Consider the following 23,019-nt stretch of genomic DNA (forward strand, 5'->3'; position numbering starts at 1 on the left):
TGAATATTTACCACATGAAAATATTTCTATAAAATATTTTACTCTTTTAAAGTAAAACATCAACCAACTAGCATATTTAAAAATCAAGTTCAATAGTCATAAAATAAAATAGTCAACTGTTTTACCAAACCTAAAAAGCAATAAGTTTGAAAAGTATAGTCCATACTAAACCTCTCAAAAATCTCTCAAAAAGCATAAATAAATAGTCTTAAAATCTTTAACATAAATCATAAATGCGGAAAAAGTAGAAGAGCTGGTCCTCAGGTTGTGTGCGCCTTCAGTCCAGTCAAATCATCTGTCAAGTCCTCCCTCAACCTCACCTGAATCCACCCACCTAGTGAGTCTAAAGACTCAACACACCCTAATCTTTATAGCAAATAATACATATAAAACCACATGCAACAGTGAAAATACTTTTACGTAAAAATTACCTTTCATGACATGTAAACATAAACTTTAACTTTCCTTTTTTCCTCGACATGACATCACATAAACATTTTTCATGATCATAAATATTTTCTTTTTCCTTTTCCTTTTCCTTTTGTTGAATTCAGATCGTTAATTGTGACTTTCCTCATCATGACATAAACCTCAAAATTCGACAGATCCATCTACATGTAACCACAGTACTGGGCAGTGGGGACATCAGCGACACTCTCACCGGTCAACTGAGCCTTGGCCTATCCTCTTTCGAATAGAAATACGATCTTCGGGGCTCCCTCTGGGGCCTTCTCTCATAAATGGGATCGCTCTGGGGCCTTCTCCCCTCACGATATTCTTATTCTTACCTCAAACCTCATATCCTCAATGATCAATAGAATTATGATCGTCGGGCTCCCACTTGGACCATAACCCTCACGATATCTTCCAATGTAACCACGTAATAGTCACAATTACTTCCCTTCCTTCAACGTTTCTTATTCTCATCACTTTATAAAAATCATACATAACATAACATTTTTGTTTTTGAAACCAAGCATGCAACATGTCTTTTAAATGTCTTCCTTAAATCATAAAAATCCCTTAGATATTTAGAAAAATCATATTTTAATCATGAACATTTCATAAACATTTAAAAATAATCATAATATCATAAAAACAGCATTTAGGGCACTGCCATGACGTTTACTAATTTTTGGTGTAAAAAGATCGTTTTACCCCTGGACTTGACATTTTACGATTTTGAATTTTTTCTTGATTTCTTGACTCTAACATGTCCCAAATAATTATTTAAGCTTACATGAATTTTTCCATAATTTTATTTAGCTTAAATATTAGACTTTTTGATTTATCTTTAATTAATTGTTTTTACGGTGTTTTTAATCCCGAAAAATCTCAAACATTAATATAAAATTCCTAAATTCAAAATTTAGTCTTTTTATATTATTTTAGCCCTTATGAACCATGACTCGACCCCCATGAGCCGTTTCAATTTTTCTTAATTAAAAACCCTATTTTGACCCTAAACTTCGACCCCGAGCCAACTTTCGATTTTCACGAGTTACCCCCGTACCATGTAGATCCAAAACTTGACCAACATCCTAAAGTACCCTACTGGACCCTTAGACCACTAAGAAACCCAAGCCAAACCCAAAAACGAGCAACCCCAAGTCACCCCTATGCTGGCCGTGAATCCCAATCTGCACGGGTTCTATGTTTGTGCATCCAGGCTGCTTCCCGCGAACCCAGACCTTGAACCACTCATCCTCACACCTTCCTAAGACTCTAAAGCCTCGTCCTAACCCAGCCCTTGATCCCTAGACCGAGACCTTATGCCCTTGCAAGTCACCCGAAGTCTGCACACTTTTGTGCCACTTCTCGGGTAGGAGTCCTTGCTTGCAAGAACTCCTCCCAGCCCTTCCAAACCGAGTCCTAGCATAGCTAGGACTCTCCCCCTGACCCATGACCGACTCTAGCCGAGCCCTGGCCCAAGCCAACACCAAGCCAATCCCTTTTTAATGGAACCCGATCACCCCCAACCCATGACAGCAACTCACGGCTTCAACCTGTTTTGCTTGTTTCGCTTCGACTTTGGTGAGTATGGTGAATAGGTTAGGGCCTTAATTCATGTATAAACATTACCATTGCATAACCTAAGACCATGGCAGCCCCTTTACATGACAAAACCATGAATTTGCATCAAAAATCTTAAGTTTTCTCATGAGTGCATGCAATATCCGAAAATTCTGAAAATAAAATCATGTTCTTCATGCATACAATAATTCAAACAATAATATGATATGATGGATGAGAAAAGGAGATGTAGGGCGTGCCTTTGCGTTATATACGCACGAAAAAAAAACCGTTGAAGTCTAAGAACGGATCGAAACCTTGGCTAACCTTCCCTTGAACTCCTTCGAAAACCCTTCTAAGTGTCGTGTGTGTTGTGTCGTGTGTGTTGTGTGTCTTTGGGTAGAGTTTTCTGAATTGAAAAGTGGGAGGCGTAAGTTGTGATTCATGGTGTAGGGTTTATAACAAATTAAATATAAGTAACTTACTAACTAGGCTTAGGCCTATTAAGCCAATTAAATTAAGCCCATTAGTCTCAAGTAGGATTTAATTAAATCAACAAGGTTTTTGTTTAAATAAATTTATGAATTTATTAGCCGGGTTGTCAAAACACTCTCATTTTTATTGAAAACCAACACCGATAAAATTTTACGTCCCAGCGTATAAAATCACCTCAAAACCCCTTATTTTCAAAAATATGAAAAACCATCAACCTTGTTTTAAACAATTAAAAACAATTATTTCATAAAAACATTTTACGTTTTTTCAGCCATCAGTCTCCGTTCCTCGATCGCAACTCGAATAACCTTTAAAAATTTCATTTTAATGCAACCATGTAGAAAAATATAATTTAAACATATCAATATGCACCACATAATTAATTAATACAATTAAAACATTTAAATAAAATACAAAAGAGTTTAATAATTGCATGCATGTAGTTCGCGTGGACCATTAAATTTTCGGGACGTTACATATAGTATTCATAGACGACATCTTCGTCTACTCAAAGAATCAAGAGGATCACAACAGACATCTGACCGCAGTTTTGCAGACCTTGCAGAAGCACCAGCTATTCGCGAAGTTCAGTAAGTGTGAGTTCTGGTTAGAGAAGGTAGTGTTCTTAGACCCAGCGAAAGTTGCAGCAGTCAGAGATTGGGTTGTACCGCAGAATGCATCAGAGATCCGTAGTTTCCTTGGGCTAGCAGGATATTATCGGAAGTTTATTCAGGGATTCTCCTTTATCGCAGTTCCACTCACGTCGTTGACAAAGAAGAATGCAAAATTTGTGTGGAGCGATGAGTGTCAGAAAAGCTTCGATACTTTGAAGCAAGCTCTTATCTCAGCACCAGTATTGGCCATGCTATCAGGGCCTGCAGACTTTGTTTTGTATGCCGATCCTTTGAAGCTCGGTCTAGGCGCAGTGTTGATGCAGCATGGGAAGATGATAGCATATGCTTCTCGTCAGTTGAAAATCCATGAGAAGAACTACCCCTACCCACGATCGAGAATTGGCAGCCGTAGTATTTGCCTTGAAGATTTGGAGGCATTATTTGTACGGAGAGAAGTGCCAGATCTTTACCGACCATAAGATCCTCAAGTACTTCTTTAAGCAGAAGGAGCTGAATATGAGTCAGAGGCGTTGGTTGGAACTAGTGAAGGACTATGACTGTGACATTAGCTACCACCCGAGCAAAGCTAATCACTGAGCAGGAAAGTCACAGTGATGGCTCATTTGGTGATTCTGAGACATCTTCAGTTTGAGATGCAGAGGTTTGATCTAAAGACATATCCTCGAGGTAGAGTTCCCTGTCTATCCACTTTGACGATTCAGTCTTCTCTTCTAGACCGTATTCTCAGTGGACAGTCAGCAGATGAGCAGTTGGCAAAGTGGAAGCAGAGAGATGAGGCCAAGGGCAGTATCTTGTATACAGTTAGCGACGGCATTGTGAGATATCGAGACAGAATGTGGGTTCCTAGCAGTGATTCTATTCGAGCAGATATTTTATCAGAGGCCCACATGTCGCCGTACTCTACTCATCCTTGGATTACGAAGATGTACAAAGATCTACAGTTGTTGTATTGGTGGCCCGGAATGAAGAAGGATATCAGAAGTTTTGTATCCGAGTGTCTGACGTGCCAGCTAGTGAAAGCGGAACATCAGAGACCAGCAGGCTTGCTCAAGCCTCTTCCTATTCCCGAGTGGAAGTGGGAGAATATTACCATGGACTTCGTGGTAGGCTTGCCGAAATCAGCCAGAGGGTCAAATGCTATCGGGGTGATTGTTGATCGTCTTACCAAATCCGCGCACTTCTTGCCCATTAAGACGACTTTCACCATGATTCAGTATGCAGAGTTGTATATCCGAGAGATATTCAGGCTTCATGGTATTCCCTTTTCTATTGTATCTGACCAAGATCCTAGATTCACTTCCTCATTTTGGAAGAGTTTGCATTCAGCCGTGGGTACGAAGTTGTTGTTTAGCACAGCCTTCCTTCCTCAGACGGATGGTCATTCAGAGAGAGTTATCCAGAGTCTGAAGGATCTTCTCCGTGCATGTGTCATCGATTTCTCAGGGAGTTGAGAGTCGAAGTTGTCATTGGTAGAGTTCACCTATAACAACAGTTTTCAGTCGTCTATAGGTATGGCTCCATATGAAGCACTGTACGGTCGTAAGTGTAGATCTCCTATTCATTGGGATGAAGTAGGGGAGAGATCAGAATTGGGTCCGGAGATTATTCAGTAGACTACCGATGTAGTAGTCAAGATCCGCGATAGGTTGAGGACTGCTCAGAGTCGACAGAAAAGTTATGCGGATCAGAGGATGAGAGATCTAGAGTTTGTCGTTGGTGACCATGTTTTCGTGAAGATAGCACCTATGAAAGTGTCATGCGGTTTGGGAAGAAAGAAAAGCTTAGTCCAAGATTCATCAGACCATTTGAGATCCTCGACAGGGTTGGGACGTTAGCTTATCGTGTTGCTCTTCCGCCGAATCTGGCTGGAGTGCATAATGTGTTCCACGTCTCTATGCTGAGAAAGTATATGGCGAATCCTTCGCATGTCTTGAACTTCGAACCGTTGCAGCTTACCCCGAACCTGTCTTATGAAGAAAGACCAGTGCAAATCTTAGACAGACAGGAGAAGAAGCTTCGGAACAAACTGGTGAAGCTAGTGAAGGTCAAATGGCTTAATCATCCGGAGGAGGAAGCTACGTGGGAATCAGAACCAGAGATGAAGAGTCGTTACCCCGAGTTATTCGGTAAGTTTTAATTTCGATGACGAAATTTCCTTTAAGGGGGGAGAGTTGTAGAACCCGATAAATCAGACTACGTATAAGCCATGCATAATTACTATTATTTAAATTAAAAATGAGTTCTTTTATATTTATGGAGTGTTTAAGGCATTTTAAATTTGTTAAGTCATGATCATTTATTTTAAATCGTAGAAGTTTAGTTTATCTTTTCAGTTAAATACGCGAGGCCGGACTGGAGTTGGAGTATTGAGATAAAATTTAATAATAAGAAAATATTCCTAAACATTAATTTAAGCCAAGGAATAATTTATTTTATTGTAAAAGAATGTTAAAGGATTTATTTAATTAATTGGAGTTAAGTAGTAAATAAGTTCTTTTATGTCCAATAATTAATAAAAAGCCTAAATTAAAATATGTAACCAATTGGGATAAATTAATCTAGGCCTATTTTATTTATGAAATTGTAACTTAACATGTTATTAATTTATTTTAAGATTTAGCCATGCATGCAAGAAGAATTACTATCCTAAATTAAGTTATTAATTAACTAAAATACATAATAAGTGTATACTTTAAGGGTTTAAAATTCATGAATTAAGTAATATTTTACCCCATTTTGATAAGCAATTTCGGCCACTTCCCTTAAGCAAGTTAATTATTTTTTGGCAACTCTGAATTTTTATTCCTTTCCTTATCCTTTCTTGGTAAGATAATTATCTCACTTTTAATCACCAACAATTAATAATTAACCAATATTTCTACCTTGTTTTTGATAGCGAAATTCGGTAATATCATCCCATCAAATCTCCCTCAATCCCACCATATCACACCTCATTCCATATCTAACAAACAACTAGGATAGAAATATTTGTATTTGCCATTCAACCTCCTCATTTAATTGGTAACTTTCACCCTCATCACCTAGCCTTCCTCCCCCACCATCCTTCCGAAATTCAGAAGATAAACCAGCAGCAAAATCGTGTATAACAGGAAGAGAGCAAGAGAGAAAAGTAAAGAAAACTATGTCTCCGTCGCGCCGTGTTCGTCGTAGTGTTTGATTTTTTTCTTAAACGAAATTCAGGCATGTATATGTTATTCTTTTCTCTTCAATCAAGTCTTATACATATTTTAAAACCATGTTATGTCCATAAATCATGAAGAAAAAACGAAATCATGAGAGCAACTTTCGAAAAAACCTGCACAGAAAATTCTTTGTCTCGGCCACTTCCTTCATGCTTCACGGTTTGTTTTTGTTTTATTACAGGGAGTTGTTTAGTTCCAAGCACTCAAGGCTGCATCTAGACACGATATAGAGTGTATTAGGAAGGTGTTGGTCCATCGGTTTAAGTCCATTCGCCACAGCAAAATGAAATGGACAGCAACTCTCCATAGTTGCACCCTTTGAGTCTCGATTTTCATTGTTTATTGTCTAAGGTGGGTGTTCGAATCATGATTGGTCCAAGGCCGGTAACTATGGTTAGAAGCTCTCCTTAGTAGGTCTAGGACATGACCAAGATGTCCTTTCAAGGCTTGAGTCATGGTCCCATCAGTTTTTAAAACAAAACATGCAAGTGCCCCTCGGTTTCTCTTTTCTGATTTTGTGTGAGTGAGTTTCGAATTTTGGGTGTTTGGGTGGATCTTGGTTGGCTTTTAGCCCTTATCCATGGTTCACACAATACCTCATGATGTCTAGATCGAGCCATGGTCAATCATATGGCAATTGGAACGATGTAAGACAGCAAGCGAATTGATACATCACAGTACAGATTTTCGAGTTCTCGGTTTGGACCTTGGTCGATCTTAGGTGGTTGCTGGGATTGTGGTTGGCCTAGGGCCCTTAGCCATGGTTCACGCCACACCTTAGGATGTTGGGAAGAGGCTCTGGTCGGTGGTTCAAGTCCCAATGATCATTAGTCTATTAAACGAACACAACAAGCACAGCTGCTGCCATCGCACATTTGACAGCAGCATGGCTTCGGTCCAGAGGTGGTATTTGAGTCCTTGGTTGGCTTTTAGCCTATTGCCTTGGACTGGACAGTACCTCAATGAGTTAGTAAGGTCATGTTTTTGGCCATTTGTGATTTGGTTAAATTTAGAAGTCGTACGAGAATTTATGGTGCAATGTACCAAAGTGACTCTCGAAAGAGCGTTTTACAATTTTGGCCTCCATTCACTATTTTCGTGTATTACACCGTACGAGAATTTACAGTGCAATGTACCAAAGTGACTCTCGAAAGAGCGTTTTACAATTTTGGCCTCCATTCACTATTTTCGTGTATTACACTCCTAGGGATATGTTTTCTAGTATTTTAATCATGGCTAAACGATGGTTCAATGTTAGTTCGAGTTGGTACGAAGCCATGGTTGAATACTAAGTTTGTTGGGGCGTAATTGTCTCGTTTCTAGTTCGATTATGAAGTGTTTGTCAAGTTAAGTTTATTTGCATGTTTCTAAAGTTAGAATTAGGTCGCAGCGAGCCTGAGAATGATCCAACTCATTCGGTAAAACAGGGTTTTAATTATATTGCGTGCATAAAATATAAAATGTTTATTTTTGAGATATATGCTATATGACTTGTGGCCACGTTACGCTTATGGGATTGCTTCACCCGGTGACTTACGACCGGTTTACGATTATGTATGAGTACGGATATCCAGTCCAAGGTCTGTGATGATCTCTACCGCCCAGTATACTGTCGTTTAGTCTGATCAGACGTGCATGTTATGTTATGGGCCACTTGCGTAGAAACATTATCTCTACAAAAATTACGATATGATATGTTATGACAGAGCTCTATCGAGCAAAGCTTTTACGTATGATTTTCAGATATGCACGTATTTATAATTATCCATGACACGATTTTCACCTTACGCTTTACGATACGATATTTTTATGTTACGTGAAATCTTATGATATATTTACTTGTTATTCACGATATATGCATGCTGAGTCTTTAGACTCACTAGACTTTATTGTAGTAGGTATTGATGAGGTCGGGACCGAGGGCGGGGACCAGTGAGCTAGCTTGGGTCAACAGTAGTAGGAACCCGAGGACCTCATGCTTCAGTTTATTTACCTTTTTATGCAAAAAACTCATTTTTATCATGTTGAATTATTTTAAGTTGTTGTTTTGAAAACGATAATTTCTTCCGTTGTTACTTTAACATTAAATCTTTTTATCAATTCATTTTATGAATGAGGCGTGTTATTTATTTAAAGAGAAATTTTTTTAAAATAATTCCGCAAATTTACAAATACAAAATATGGGCCTCTACATAGAATCTCAATGTTGTCCTAGGTCATAATAACTAATGATGTACAACCATAAACTCGGACGTTCCACTCGATAAGTGAGAACCACATGGAAAGCCCTTTATGTAGGGTTGTTCAGTGCACTATACAAGAAGCACCTATCTACATGCTCGGACATCACAATGTCCTCTACCAATTAAACATGGTACTCACATCGTAGAGCTTGATGGGTTTGTTTTATTGCTAAATGGGCTTAAAATCATTTTAGTCCTTTTAAAAGTTAATTAAGGGCCCATTATTAAATTATTATATTATCTTAACCTAGTGTAATTAACCCTAATCCCAATCAAAAAGCTCTCGGCCGCCCACCCCTCCTTCAGCAACCTCTCCACATAAAATTTCAGCAACAAGGTCGGCTCTTTCAATTTTTTTCTCAAGCAAGTTCCTCCCCTCCCCTCTGGTGCTTCCCCAATGTGTTTTTCTTCAAGCTTTTGATCATAAAATCATCAAGGCACGCTTATATCATTTTTTCCTCTTCATTCACGCCATATTATTGCAGTTATATATGTAAATGCATGAGGTTCTTTTCGGCTAGCATGAGAAGTTGTTTTTATGCAAGTTTGGTCATGACTTTTCCATTTTTGTGTTGTGTACTCGTTTTTCATGTGTTGGTGCAAGGGTCTACCATGGCTAGGTGGTAAGAGGTTATCCACGTCGAGGTTTATGAGGAAAGAAGTCTGATAACACGTCGAGACACGGTTAGGCAAGGGGGCCGATCGTTTTAGCTTTTGTGTGTGCGTGTTGGTTAGACCGGGAATTTTAGGAGTGCGCCGATACAAGGGGAATGCTAGGGACGTGGATCAGGCCTTGGTCGGTCTGAGACACATCCTGGAGCAGCTCGTGTAAGGCTGTTCTCGGGTGGAAGGAAGGTCGAAAGAGCTAGCCGTGAGTTAGGGTCGTGCGGTCGATTTTTGGGCTCGCGTCTTGTAGTTCTTGTTTGCTGCGGGCATCGGGTTAAAGGAAGTGGTTGGGTCACTCCAGGAGGGTCCCGAGGTGAGCTAGATAGGGTTGGTTTGGGGCTGGTCCTCGATGGTTTGGTCTAGAATTGATAAAACGTGAGTATGGTGCGACTAGGGTTACAGCTTGAACGTGCGGAAAATTACAGCAACCGTTGGTCTCGTTTTCGTGTGTCTTAGTAGGCTGGAACATGTGGTTTTGAGGCTGGTCCAGTAGAGTTAAGTCATAGGTTGAGTTGGGAAAAATTTGGTTAAGTTTCGGTTCGATTCGGGTTAAAACCGAAACCCCGGTCCAAGTTTAAAACGAATAGTTTAAGTTTTGAAACGGACTCGAGTTTATGTCTAAGAAATATTTTTAAATATGTTTTGAGGTGTTTTAAGGATTTATGTAAGTTTTGGGTCGAAATTTAGATGTCCAGAGGTAAATCGGTCATTTTGGGTTTCAAGAAGCAAAATGGTCATTTTGGGTTTCTAGAAGCAAAATGGTCATTTTGGCCCCGAAGTGAGTTTTTAGTCCTGGCAGCACCCTGATTACAAATTTATCGTTTTTTTAAAAGTTTATGAATCATGTATATGATTTTTACGTAATTATAAAAAAAAATACGGTGCATGGTTGGTTTTAAGGAAAATTTACGTATATGCATGTTTTTATTAAGTGATGAATACGATGTCACGTTTTGAAGAATGAGATTTGGTTGTGATTAACACGATTATATGAGATATTATGAGCTGAGGCCAAGGCTCAATGGACGGGTAATGATTTCGCTGATGTCCCCACCGTCGGATACAACGGTTATATTAGATGGATCCATCGAATAGAGCTGATACAAAATTCACAACTAATGAACTGAATTCAATTAAAAGAAAATGTATACGTATAAGATGATATTATGAGACATGTTTTGATACGTTATAATTTTTATGACATGTTTACGTTTATGCTTTTAAGTGCATGAAATGTATGTTGATTACATTATTTTTCACTATTGTGTGCTATGTATATGTATTTGTTATCACGATACAGGTGTATTGAGTTTTTAGACTCACTAGGCGTGTGTGATGCAGGTGAGCATTTGGATGAGGATACTGGAGGTGCCGAACTCTGAGTAGGCAGGGCTGGATGTGCGCACACGACCCGAGAACCACACTTTTCCGCACATCACAATTTTATGAGCTTTGAGTAGACATTATCAGTTTTACACGTTATTATGTTATGATGTGGATTTCCAGTATTTTACTCGTTTTATTTTCTTTCATGCATGGTTAAGGGCCAAGTTGGTAAATTTTAAACTACAGTATTTCATTTGTCAATTGTTTACGATTATTTTTAAATGACATATTTTCAGTTCGGTTGCATGTATGCAAAATATTTAAATGTTTAATTTCGAATAATAAGCTTTTCAAAAAAAAATTTTAACAGCATTTTAAATTAGTAGACGCCACATTCGATATATGATCGATAATTAAGAAAATAAAATGTTCTTATATTTTATTAATGTGGGAGTCCTGGAGTTTTAGAAGAAAAACTCGGCAAATCATGATAGAGGAAGAAGTCAGCACCTTTTAAAACTAATATTTCTACAATTTTATGAACTTCTTGAACTTTACATTTGCTTCAAAGAGTTGGAGGATTAGGCCCATTAAGTTGAGATAAAAGACAAAAGCGTATCACAAAATTTCATGTAAACAACAACATAGGGAAGAAAAAGACCTTGAAGGAAGACAACAACTTTCACTCGGGACTTGGAGGAAGAAGGAAGCTAGGATTTGATGAAGAAGGAAGCTAGGATTTGATATAGAGTAGGAAGACAACTTGAAAGGAGGAATCACACCAACCACGTCGGGAATTTTTATTTCTTCCTAGATTTTATTCTTATGAGTTCAAACATTATGTTTTTTGCTTTATTTGTATTTTATGAAATAAATTTCTTTAGACTAAGACCATGATAGGGAAAAACAATACTTTGTTTTATATTTTATTATTTAAATATATTGTTTTTCTTGATTTTAATTGTTGTTGATTTAATATTTTTGATAATAATCTGATCACCTATTTGCATGTTTGTTGCTTAATCACGAATCAGAATATGATTGGATAAATATAGCAATAAAAACTTCAATCTAACACATCTTTAAATTGATTTTATATTCGATTTCACTGTGCGGTTTTAGGTGAAAACTTAAACTCCACAAAGATTTTATGCATTTAGATATATTTAAATTCAAATATGATTACCTTGAATGTTAGATTTATTAATTTATCTTAGATTAATAATTAAATCCTCCTCATTTTATTTGTTTTGTCTAAGTTAAATTAAATGATAAAATTCTAGTAATTAAATATTAGTCTATATGAGATCGATACTTGGACTCATAATTTATTTACTATATCTAGTTCGCTTTCTAGATTTATCCTCAACCGAAATAGTTGTTGAGAACCTAGATTGGCCCCATAGGCCAAATTAACTATGAGGGCAATTGTTGTACTCAAATTCAGCAAAAAACCAACAACAAATGTCCATAAGTTGTTAGAGCCCAAATTTAGTCAAGACTCGTTGCCAATCAATGCAAAATGAAGGCCACACATGGGAGAAGTTGACCCACGATCCACAATTGATGATCCTGAAAGATGGTCAGAATCTCTTAGAAGAATGGAACAAAAACAGATGTGATGATCAGAAAAAAGCTCTCACAACAATTCATTAACAAACAACATAAAAATACTCTGTAAATTCGTTAATTCTAGTTCATTTCTGTTTACTCATTTTCAGATTTTATGATTTTAGTTTTCCTTACTTTATCATATTCCTTCAGCTTTTATGTTCAATTTCTATTTATAAAAATGTTGATTCGTAAAAACATAATTTGTTTTATTGTTGTTTATAAATGTTTCCTTCAATTTCTTTTATTTTTTTAATTTAGTTTTTGGTTGACGCTTTATCGAGGGAATCAGAACTATAGACCGATTCGAGGTTGATATCGTTCGGTTTAGAAGTCGGATTTCATATTTGAAATGTCTTTGTGTTTGTTACACCCGCAAAATTTTATAATAAATAAAAATAATACATTTATTTCATTTTGTAAAGTTGTGTTTAGATTAATGAATTTAAGATTTCAAATTTCCAATTCATTAATTTTAAATTTCTTGTTTTTCTTGAATTTAGAAAAAATTAAGTAAATTTCAAGAATGTACTTGAATCGATAGATTTAAATTTCGAATTTCAAATTTATTGATTTTTAGAATTTCTTGATTTGTTTTGATATACATAATTCAAGTGAATTTTAAATTCACTTCATATGAAGTCATGCATATTTAATAATAATTATAATGGATTTTAAATAATCTCCCAAATTAAATACATCAATAGGAACGTAATACAATTGAAATATATTCTATCCAAAACAAGGGAAAAAATCGTAACTCGTTATCATGCATCATTAACCATCGACTACATAAATCTTACACAAATTTTGTGTATGATCATATAAATTTAGAAGTATAAATATGATGTATATCGTGTTAGACATAGTAGTACCGCAGCAGCCCTTACTTGGAATTAATTGAACAGAAACAATTTAAAAGCATTAAATCATAATTTCTTATCAAAATCTTAAGAGTCGCCCAGCAATTCTCAATGACAAAAAATCACTGCAGACATACTCACACACCGTGTACAAATTAAACTTCAGGAGGAAAACTAATACGTTTCTACAACTAAATAAATAGCACACAAATCTGTCCCACCCCCCCAAATAAAAAAGTATGTCCTTTCTGGAGAAAATTTTGACCGACATAAATGCCAATAAATAAATATATCATTTTAAGCTACGATGCAAAATAGTCCCAGAAGCAACCCCTTCCTCGTATCCCCCCTTCCACAGGGAATCCCAGTAAAATTAAGTAATCGGAATATGCTACCGAAGAAATACAGCATTATTCGGCCATCGCAATTTCGGCAGTTTCATCCCAAGTATACCTCCTCTTCTCGCCCACAAAGTTTCACACATTAACTTAAAACAACAGTTGCTCCTGTACGTAGGACAACAGAGATCATGAAACTGGGGGAAAAAGAACAATTCTCGAAAGACGAACACTTTCTGCTTCTCATAAAGAAGAGGAAGCGCAAACGAAACAAAGTTTTCTTACCCGAATACTATGCATTTTGTTGAACTTGACGGTGTAGTTGCATGAACCAGTCGGCATAACCACTCGCACCTCCAGCCTGGTCCTCTACTAATTTGGAAAGAAGGAAGTAACCTTCTCTTGGCTGCTCACCTTGCCTCACGAGATGACAAAGCTGGTAATACGATGGATCACTTTCCCTACATTTCTGAAATATCTTCGTCAGTTTTCTTGACATTTCATTGTCTCGCCGAGGCAGGCTAATCTGGATCCATAAAATACAGAGATAGATAACAGCAAATTCAGAGTGAGAACTTGCAGCAGGAAGTAGAAGAAATGTGTAACGATAAATGAAGCAAAAAGCTATTATATTAAAAAAACTGGCACTGACACCATTCCATTCATGAGTTGTAATAGTTTACTTGACTTGCAAGGGGGAAAATTATTGAAAAGTTGAGCGACAATAATTGCTAATAAATGTGAACCCAATTGCTGCTGGGATCTGATATTAATTCCACCAAGTCTCCGCATAACATTTGGAGCAGAATTAAAACATAGAACAAAATAAACATAAACCAAAATTAGATCAGAAGATCCAGGTGATAGCTTAATATAAATTGACTCAGGAAATAAGATTGAGCGCGCATCATGTGTGTGGGTGTTCAGGAATAAGATGCTCAATGTTTCACATATATGACACATAGACATGCAGGTACAAACTATGGGATTAATGTCTGGAAAAATAATTTATGTGCTAAAACTAACTAACCCAACCTTTGAGAAGTCTGCACCAAAATCTTCCCCAAGCAAACCCCTAGCTATGTCAGGTGAAGCTGATATGCCAAACCATATGACCAAACGGAAACCATCATCAAAAATATATAAACTTCTGGTATCCAAGCTCTCTGATGTAAGCGGTAACCTCTTTGATACGTCAAAATCATCAGCCTCGACAGATGACTGGGAATAAAAAAATGACTTCAGAATGTTCAAATAATTTTATAAAAAATGAAAAGTGCCAATAACTTACATTCACAAGACAGTCATCTATACGCAGAAGGGTAGGATAGAGAAGTTTCAGCAATTTTTTAACAGGTAAAGCCATCATGGTATAACCAGCTTCACAGCGTTCATCAAGTTGAGCATCAGAATATCCACCACGGAGGGGTGTGGATTTACTTAAAGCTAATCCATACAGGGGTAAAAATTTCAGCGTTTCTGGGTAAATCATCCTTCCAACCAAGCGATGCTGTACAGCATATAGATTTCGATATTCTCTAAAGGCTTTTACAATCTTCAACTGAACAAAGTTCCGAGCATCTTCCAACTTGTTGGACAAAGTTTTTTCAATTGCTGCAGATCATATCGAACCTAAATTAGTCTGCAACTTGGCTGTGAAATACCCCCACCCCCACTCCCACTCACTTTTGTTTTCTTTTACCATTTCCCATCAGGAATGGATGCTATGGGCAGGATCGAAGAAGATAAGACAGCCACTTACCTAGCCTGGAAAGCAAAGACACAATCGCCCCCGTGTCGGCCAGGCGATACATTTCTCCTAAGTCTGCAACAACTGGAGCTGCTGCCGTGTGAACCCTGATTCGCCTTTCTCCAGAAGACGATGTATATCTTCAGAACAGTTGAGGAATTTCAACCTTTTCCCTCCAAGAAAGCTCCCGAGTTTAAAAGGATGCAGGAGAAAGAAAACAGGAATATATGATCTAAGGAGTATAGAAGGGGAGAGCCTCAAACATGCATAAACCCTTACAGACAAAGGGGAAACAGCCATACCTGCTCGACATGCAAGATAGGCTGAACCTAGATGTCATTTTTCAATTGCATAAAAAAAGGTAAGACCTCGTAGAGTGACAACCATGAAGTCTCTAAAGTTAACAAAAACTCGAGTTCTAAAATCATAATTTTTTTGGAAGAAACCGTCACACTAAATTCTTTTCAAGGACAAGGATACAACAAAGCAACTTGGAAGTACACAGTCTGGGTCGTTAGCAGTGTCTCTTCAAGAGATAACTGAGCCGCATAAGCCTTATCACAATCAACAGCAGGAAGTGCTAGCAAATCAGTGGATCTTAGCATGAAATTTCCATGAAAAGATGTGAAACGAACACCTAAAGAGAGGACATAACCCTTGAATATCAGAACTTAACTAACAAAATAATTCACAAAAGAATCTGAAAACATGAAAGTCTGGGCTCAACAACTAGAGGAGCGTGGATTTACCTTTCCCACATCTAATACGCATGACAGATTCCCATGCAGTCTCTCTAGTAAGATCTCTGGTTAACTCATGCCTCAACTTATCTTTGTGGACGACCGACAGAAAACTTGGATAGTAATACACCTGGCCACCAGTATATTTTGCGAGGGTTCCTACAAGCCATTTAAGATGGCCGTTTAAGTTTATAATAAATTTCCACATAGCAAGTGGGGTTTGAACCTAAAAAATATGTTATTTCGAATTTCAGATACTCAGAAGCGTTGAATTCAACACAATAGCAGAATTCTCAAGCGATAGCACAATGGTGTTACTTCAACTCCTTTCTTTTATTATTAGATTACATCTAATAACTCGAAAGGAAGTATTCTAACAGTAAGAAATCGTACCGAGGCAATGAGGACAAGAGTTTTCCTGTGTGATACATCTTATCATGTTTCAAAGCACCACTCACGAGAAACAAAAAAATCTTTTTTTTTTTCACCAGAGTGCAGCATCATTGAGCTTTTCTAGGTATCAAGACTAGATCTAAGAAAGAAGAATTAAAAGAATTATACAACACTCATTCACTCTAAACTCAAATTTCTGGTGACATTCAGGTTGTTATTTCATGTGTGCGTACTAGCAGTTTTCTGCTCTCCTTTTTCTAATCTCTTTGCATGTTAACTCTGTTACAATTTTCTGGATACTGGTCCCTCATTACATCTTTTCAATATAAAGGCTAGCTAGCTACGCTACACATATAAGTTATGTACCTAAGGATGCTATGTCTGTATACTTTCCACTGAATGCATATACATTTACTGCAATTTGATACTTGGTAAAATCAGCAGCCATTTGTTTATAAAATGGATCTTCAGGAGTGCGTAGAGTATGCTCCTTATCTGTTCCATATACACGAATGTCATCTCCACGTAGCCTCAGGCGACCAACACCTAGTGATGGCAGGGTATTTTGGAAAATTAACAATTTACCCCCAAGTTGGCTCTGACAGAAGAAAAACACAAATTAAATACAACCAAGTAATGAAGAATGTTCCTAAGGCAAAAAATTACAAGTCAGTTGAATTTGGAGCATATAAAAAGTCACACACACCATGACCATGAAAGCAGCTTTGAGAGCTGGACCAAATGCTGATTCTACATTCATGTTCTCCTGGAACATGGAGGGTAAACTCTCAAGGAATGCTTCCACCACAATTCTAGATTCCGATAAGTTGACCAGAAGATCCTCTGGCAGTGGAATGAATATGTCATCCAAATCTGAGACAACCATCATCTGAGGCTGCACCAAAGATGACTGATACAAAAGAAAGGAAAGTTTCCCGTCATTCCTAATGCTAGGAGAACTAGAAATGCTGCAAACTCTCTCCTAAATGGTATTACTTGCCTTCATATTATAGAAATGAATTGTGCTATCGTAAGTTAGAAATCCAATCTGTGTTCGAGGAGATCCAGGCAAGTTGTCAAGACAAGACTTAATTGTTTGGGCCATAACCTGCAAGATATCACGCTTTCATTATTGATTTTTCAAATTTAATGAAACAATCTGAAACAAAGATGGAAACTATTAAAAGGACTGGTCATGCTACCATGTTGACCAATCCCTCACAATCAACTGGTAAGCAGGAAAACTTAACATCACAGACCATCAGAGCAATGACAAAACAAATACAAAATGAAACTATCAAAAAAATTATATAAGAACAAAAAGATGAGTTGAATAAACTTGTACTGAGTACTGAAAGATATCAGAGTTTTTTAAGGAATGTGATTCATCCTCGACAAATTTAGCTCAATAAAACTTGTCCACAACCTGTCTATATGAAGGCCATAGAGCTTAATCTTCCATGTAAATGCTTAACATCAGCATTTATTATTTGACACAAAATGATCAATTCTCACCAGTTGGCCTGTTCATGGTCAACCGCCTAGTTAAAGCCCAAACCTTATTCTTTTTCAGTGAAATCGATTTACCACTGCATTTGCAACTAATTTTTATGATATTTTCCCTCTGAAAACCATGATTTTTAATATAACTGTTTTTTCAAGATTAAGCCGTGAAATTTAAAAACTCCCATCTACTGTTGGATAAGACTCTACATCTGGAAGTAGAACACCCATATTTAGTGCATTGATGGTATACCCCACTAAAATTTTAAGTGTACATCCCTAGTAATGAACACGAATGGAAACAAAAATTTAACGGTGTTTTAGAATATTCTCAGAATCCAGACAACTTTTTAATCCTACACATTATAAGGATTTTAACAGCTAGACCAAAAGTCCACACAACCCAAATTCCATTTTCCACTTCACACTTTTAAAAACAATTACGTTTGTTTGGCATAGAATGTTGTCCACCCAAAAATTTTGATTTCTTATACATTAAAGCATTAATTTTGACAAGGAATCTAAAAAGAAAACAAAACACAAACAACTTTCTTGGTGTTTGGTTTGCGTTCATAATCACAACAATGTAGAAGACTTATCTCTTTAGCCTAAAAGAAAATGATGATGCTTAACATTCTTTCATCACGAAAAAAAATTTTGCCCCCGTCATGCCACATCCATTACTCAAATCTTTATGAGAGGTAACAAAATTGGAAAGAAATAGCATTATATGCTGCCATAAGACTAGAATTCCAATGTAACTTCTTATTTGGGTGGACAAATCAGAATAACAAACCGCAGAATCTCAAAGCTATAAAATTATATAATTCTCAATGGAAGTGTTACCTCAAGCATTCCACTTTGAACTGCAGATATTGACACGTCGATAAGAAAAAAATATAGCGGAGGCATCGGAGGGCGAACCATGTATTCAGCTGGAGCAATAAACTCAACACTACCCTTTGTTAGCTCAGGCCGTTGATCCAGATCAACTCTTCTGCCATTAGCATCCACATGAGCAAAGTAATCACCAGGAACTGAACATGAGGAGTTAAGATAAATCAATTCACACATGTTACAGTAATGAAACAAAACTTTACAAGGATAAGCCACTTGCCTAAATTTTTTGGCAGTAGACATATAGGAAACAGGAAGCAAGAACTGAAACTAGACTAAACTTCAGGGTTGTGCGTAGAACATGCATTAGTTGGCAGTAACTTATGAAGTTTCATAACACCAAGAATGACCAATTTCATAAGGGCATATTTAAGGCAATTCTGTTTGCAACTTAACCATTTAAAGGTTTCCTGAGTCAGTTGGATGACAAACTTTGCTTCTAATAGCTGCTTCTCCATGCAAAAATAAACAGACAAAAATTTGCAGGCAACTACAAAATGTTCCATAAAAAACAGAGATTAAGAGTGAAGGAAACTGAGATGGACAGATTCCAATATATGTCCTCTTAGGGAAAAAAATGAGGCTGAAAAAACTGTCAGTACATAGAATATTTAGACACAGAGTAAATGAGCAATTTTGTCCATCTATACTTGTCATAATTTAGTTCTATTTGATACAAATAAATTGGCCAAACCATTTAACATGCTCCTTGAACAGAAAACAAAAGCATAAATAAATATGGAAAAATACAAAACTCCCAAGAGCAGATATAAGGCATGATCCCAAAGACCCAAAAATAAAGACATATTATAGCTTCTTAATTAGACATATTATAGCTTCTTAATTACCATCATTCAGCAGTGAACATATATTGCACCTCCACTTTCTTCCATGATCTGTGAAAGTAACATAAGGATTCACATAAGTGCGGCACCTTCGACAACGAATTATTCCTGTGGTGCCAAAATTGACAATGGGCACTTCATCCTGAATGAAAAATCAAGTAACAATTAGAGTAGAATAGAGATATTTTGTATCTGCAAATAAAACCAGACATTTTTGGTAGATATATAATTTGGGCTAATAAACATAAAATAAAACATCTCAAACGCAGTTGAACTTGAGACTAACCCCAATTGGAGATTCTGCCAAAGGACAAACAACTGCCCCAAGTCCCAAATGCCACCTCGAAGCCAGGGACTGAGAATTTGGTATGCCACCAGTTGTCAGTCGCAAAACTCTAGGGCCACAGTTCAGCGGGTACATCTCAGCTAAAGACTTTGGTTCCACATCACCATCCAATGGCCTTGGTAATGCTTTAACATCAAGTCTAGTGTCCAATGATCCTGGCACAGACCCAAGAGAGAGTGAATTAAAATCTTCAACCAATCCCCGTGAAGCGATAGGCTGTGCCGTGCCTTGAAGCTGCACTTGGTCCCTTGAATAGGGGACTGATGACGTTGTAACTGGAGGACCTGGCATATAACCTCTTGGTTGACCAGGAAATGGAGCAGGAGGCAGGGGTGGAGCATAGCCTCCCGGTTGTGATGGAAATGGGGCAGATCGCACCAGAGGAACTTGAGCACTAGAATAAGGTTGAGCACTAGAATAACCTGGAAATGCTGGCTGAAATGTGCCTCTAGCAGTGGCCTGAGATGGCCCCATCGGTGGTGGAAAAGGCTGGACATGTTGCCTGGATGGAGAGAATGGTTGATCTGTAGAGGGAGGGATATTTGTGTTGAATTGTCCAGTTTTTATGTTTTGGGAAGGAGATCGCATTGATATAGAAGGTGGTTGAGGCTGTGGAAAAAAAGAAGCTTGGGATGGAACTGAACCCCCTTGTGGTCTGGTTGGTGGAGGCGCAACTGGAAGACCTGAAACCGAGGCTTGTGGGTGTTGCAAATGATCTGTTGAGGCTAATGGCGAGGTTGGAAAACGTTGGAGTCCTGTAGTTGGTGGTCCATATGGTGATTGTGTCAATGGAGGTTGTCCAACCAATTCATTAGACCTGACAGATGGAGGAGGTCTAAAGCCAGGGGCTTCAGATCCTGCCAAAGGTCCAGCGGATAAAGGAGGAGTTGGAAATTGAGAGGAAGCAGGAGGCACAGGTCTGAAGGCAGATGCTTGAGAACCAATCACAGGACCAGACGATAAAAAAGGTGCTGAACTCTGTGGAGTAGAAAAGGGAATTGTAGCTGGCCTTAATGGGTAATTTTGACGGTTGGAATTTTCGGTCCCCATTGCTTTACTTGATCTCCTACCAAATGTCTTAGCTTCTGTAATTACAGCATGCACAATTTGTTATCAAAAAAGATATATGGCATAAAAGCCATTTGCTAATGCCAATTATATCGGGGTGAAAAATCTTAAATCTGGTGCCCTCAATTCTATCATTGTAACTGTAATAGAGTAGGAGAAAGAGGGACGGATGTTTAGGCCCTTCAGAACCTTAGATTTCATTTAAAAACATACTACAGAGGGGAAAAAACATCTCCTGGTTTTAGAGTACAAATGAACTGTGCTTACCAATATCTTTTCGATCAACATTGGGTAATCGTTAGTCTTCTTAGTTTTTACTATCATGCTATTCACATTTAACTAATCTTGGGCAGTAAATACAATTTTAGCACCACAAACGAGCCCAATTTGGTTGATTTGTCCATTTTGCTTTTCTTTCCTGTGTCCGCAGTATTAAACAAAACAGAATTGAACCAAATCAATGCATGCGCAATTACACCAAATTTCTACCACTTTACTGCATATTAGGTGTTCATTAATCAAACTAAACCATCAAACAGAAGCTTCCGATTTTTCCCGCCGTGGTAACACTAACTGACAACCAAACACTGTAAAAGGACGGAAATCTTATAATCAAACTCAATCTGGCATCAAATCGAAGAATATTTCAACTAGAACATCGGAAGCAGTTCATACTGAATCTACAAACACCAAATCTCGGAAAGAAGACAAAATACACGAAAAATTCCCAAAATAAAAAACAATGATACGCCAAATAAAACCTGTCGCAATAATTTAATCATAAATCAAAGAATTCAGTTTCAACGTAGAGCCTACCTGATCATAGATCTCTCCAGAGAGAGAAAGATCGGGAGAATTCCAGCGCAGGCGATCGAACAGATGAGAGAGAAACAGCCACGATCTCAACGAGTCCTTGCTCTTTTGGACAAGGCCGACCAGCTATTGCCGTTTTGGGCCAAGCCCAACAATCCAAAAAACGAAAATCAGTGTTTGAAACAAAATGAAATGCTGAAGTTTTTTAAGGCGAAAAATGGGTATGTATGTATGTATGTATGTATGTATGTAGTAAATAAGTTATTTTAATTTTAGTTTTTTTAAATAAAATATCAACAATAACCTTTATTCAAGTGTTGAAAAGATAGATTTATTCTGTCAAAAAAAAAAAGATAGATTTATCGTGTATTATGATAAAAAGTAATCTTGGATTAGAAAAAATATCGAGGGTAAAAATTTCCAAAAAAAATTATTTATTTATCGAAATATCAAAATCACTTCTGAATAATTGAAATCAATATAAAACCAGTTTCGATATTTGAATTAGATTGGAAAAAAGCAGACCTTTTTTAAAAAAGCAAAAAGGAATATGTTGAAAACATTCCCTAAGCAATTTATTGTATTTAAATTTTTACTATTTTTTATTAGAAAATAATAATAGTAGTTCGTGTCGATTAACATAATCCAGTTATCATTATGTAAAAAAAAAATAGATTTGAATTTTCAGTGTTATTGTCTAGAATTAGCTAATCTTTATTTATTTATGCCTAGATTGATTTAATCCGTAAAATTTATATAAAATTCAATTATTAGGAAAATATTATATTAATATTTCTCCGGGTAATCGCGTTAATAGATTTTAGATTATATTTTCTTTATTTTAGTTTGGAAAAAATAACTTATAGATCAAATAACTTCACCACCAGATAAGTTTCAAGGTTCGATGAACTATCCCATGTCTATATCGGTCATTCTCATTTGGATACACGATATTTTAAAAACTAAAGTTAATACTTTCTTTTCGGATTTAAAAAAAAATTAAAAAAGTAGGTGATAGTGTGTAAGCGTCAAAATTAAGACGACGTAATTCAACTGCATGTAAATCTAGGATATACGAAAAATGATTAATCAAATGATTTTAATGGCATAATTTAATTGTGACATGCATGATTGTTAAATAGATTTTATTTTCATCATGCATTAAAATATATTTTTTAGAATTATTCGAATTGCAACCGAAGAACGGAGCTCGAGGGCTGAAAAATGTAAAATGTTTTTACTAAAAAATTGTTTTTAATTATTTAAAATAT

At 36.9% G+C, this 23,019-nt stretch overlaps 1 protein-coding gene across 1 annotated transcript; it reads right to left on the bottom strand.

Moving 5' to 3' along the window:
• Window positions 1–13,115: 13,115 nt before the first annotated feature.
• Window positions 13,116–21,909, bottom strand: LOC140841366 (protein transport protein SEC24 A-like). The gene is made up of 14 exons (XM_073208720.1): window positions 21,752–21,909; window positions 19,808–20,952; window positions 19,525–19,663; window positions 18,626–18,816; window positions 17,277–17,384; window positions 16,983–17,186; window positions 16,643–16,874; window positions 15,893–16,042; window positions 15,624–15,780; window positions 15,156–15,283; window positions 14,685–15,007; window positions 14,429–14,614; window positions 13,679–13,919; window positions 13,116–13,561 (listed from the first exon to the last, which is right to left on the bottom strand). The coding sequence occupies exons 2-13, from the start codon at window positions 20,915–20,917 to the stop codon at window positions 13,686–13,688; spliced, it is 3,162 nt and encodes a 1,053-aa protein (XP_073064821.1). The 5' UTR covers window positions 20,918–20,952; window positions 21,752–21,909; the 3' UTR covers window positions 13,116–13,561; window positions 13,679–13,685.
• Between the last annotated feature and the right edge of the window lie 1,110 nt (window positions 21,910–23,019).

The sequence above is a fragment of the Primulina eburnea genome, chromosome 9, assembly GCF_022965805.1.
Source record: "Primulina eburnea isolate SZY01 chromosome 9, ASM2296580v1, whole genome shotgun sequence".
Taxonomy (NCBI): Eukaryota; Viridiplantae; Streptophyta; class Magnoliopsida; order Lamiales; family Gesneriaceae; genus Primulina; species Primulina eburnea.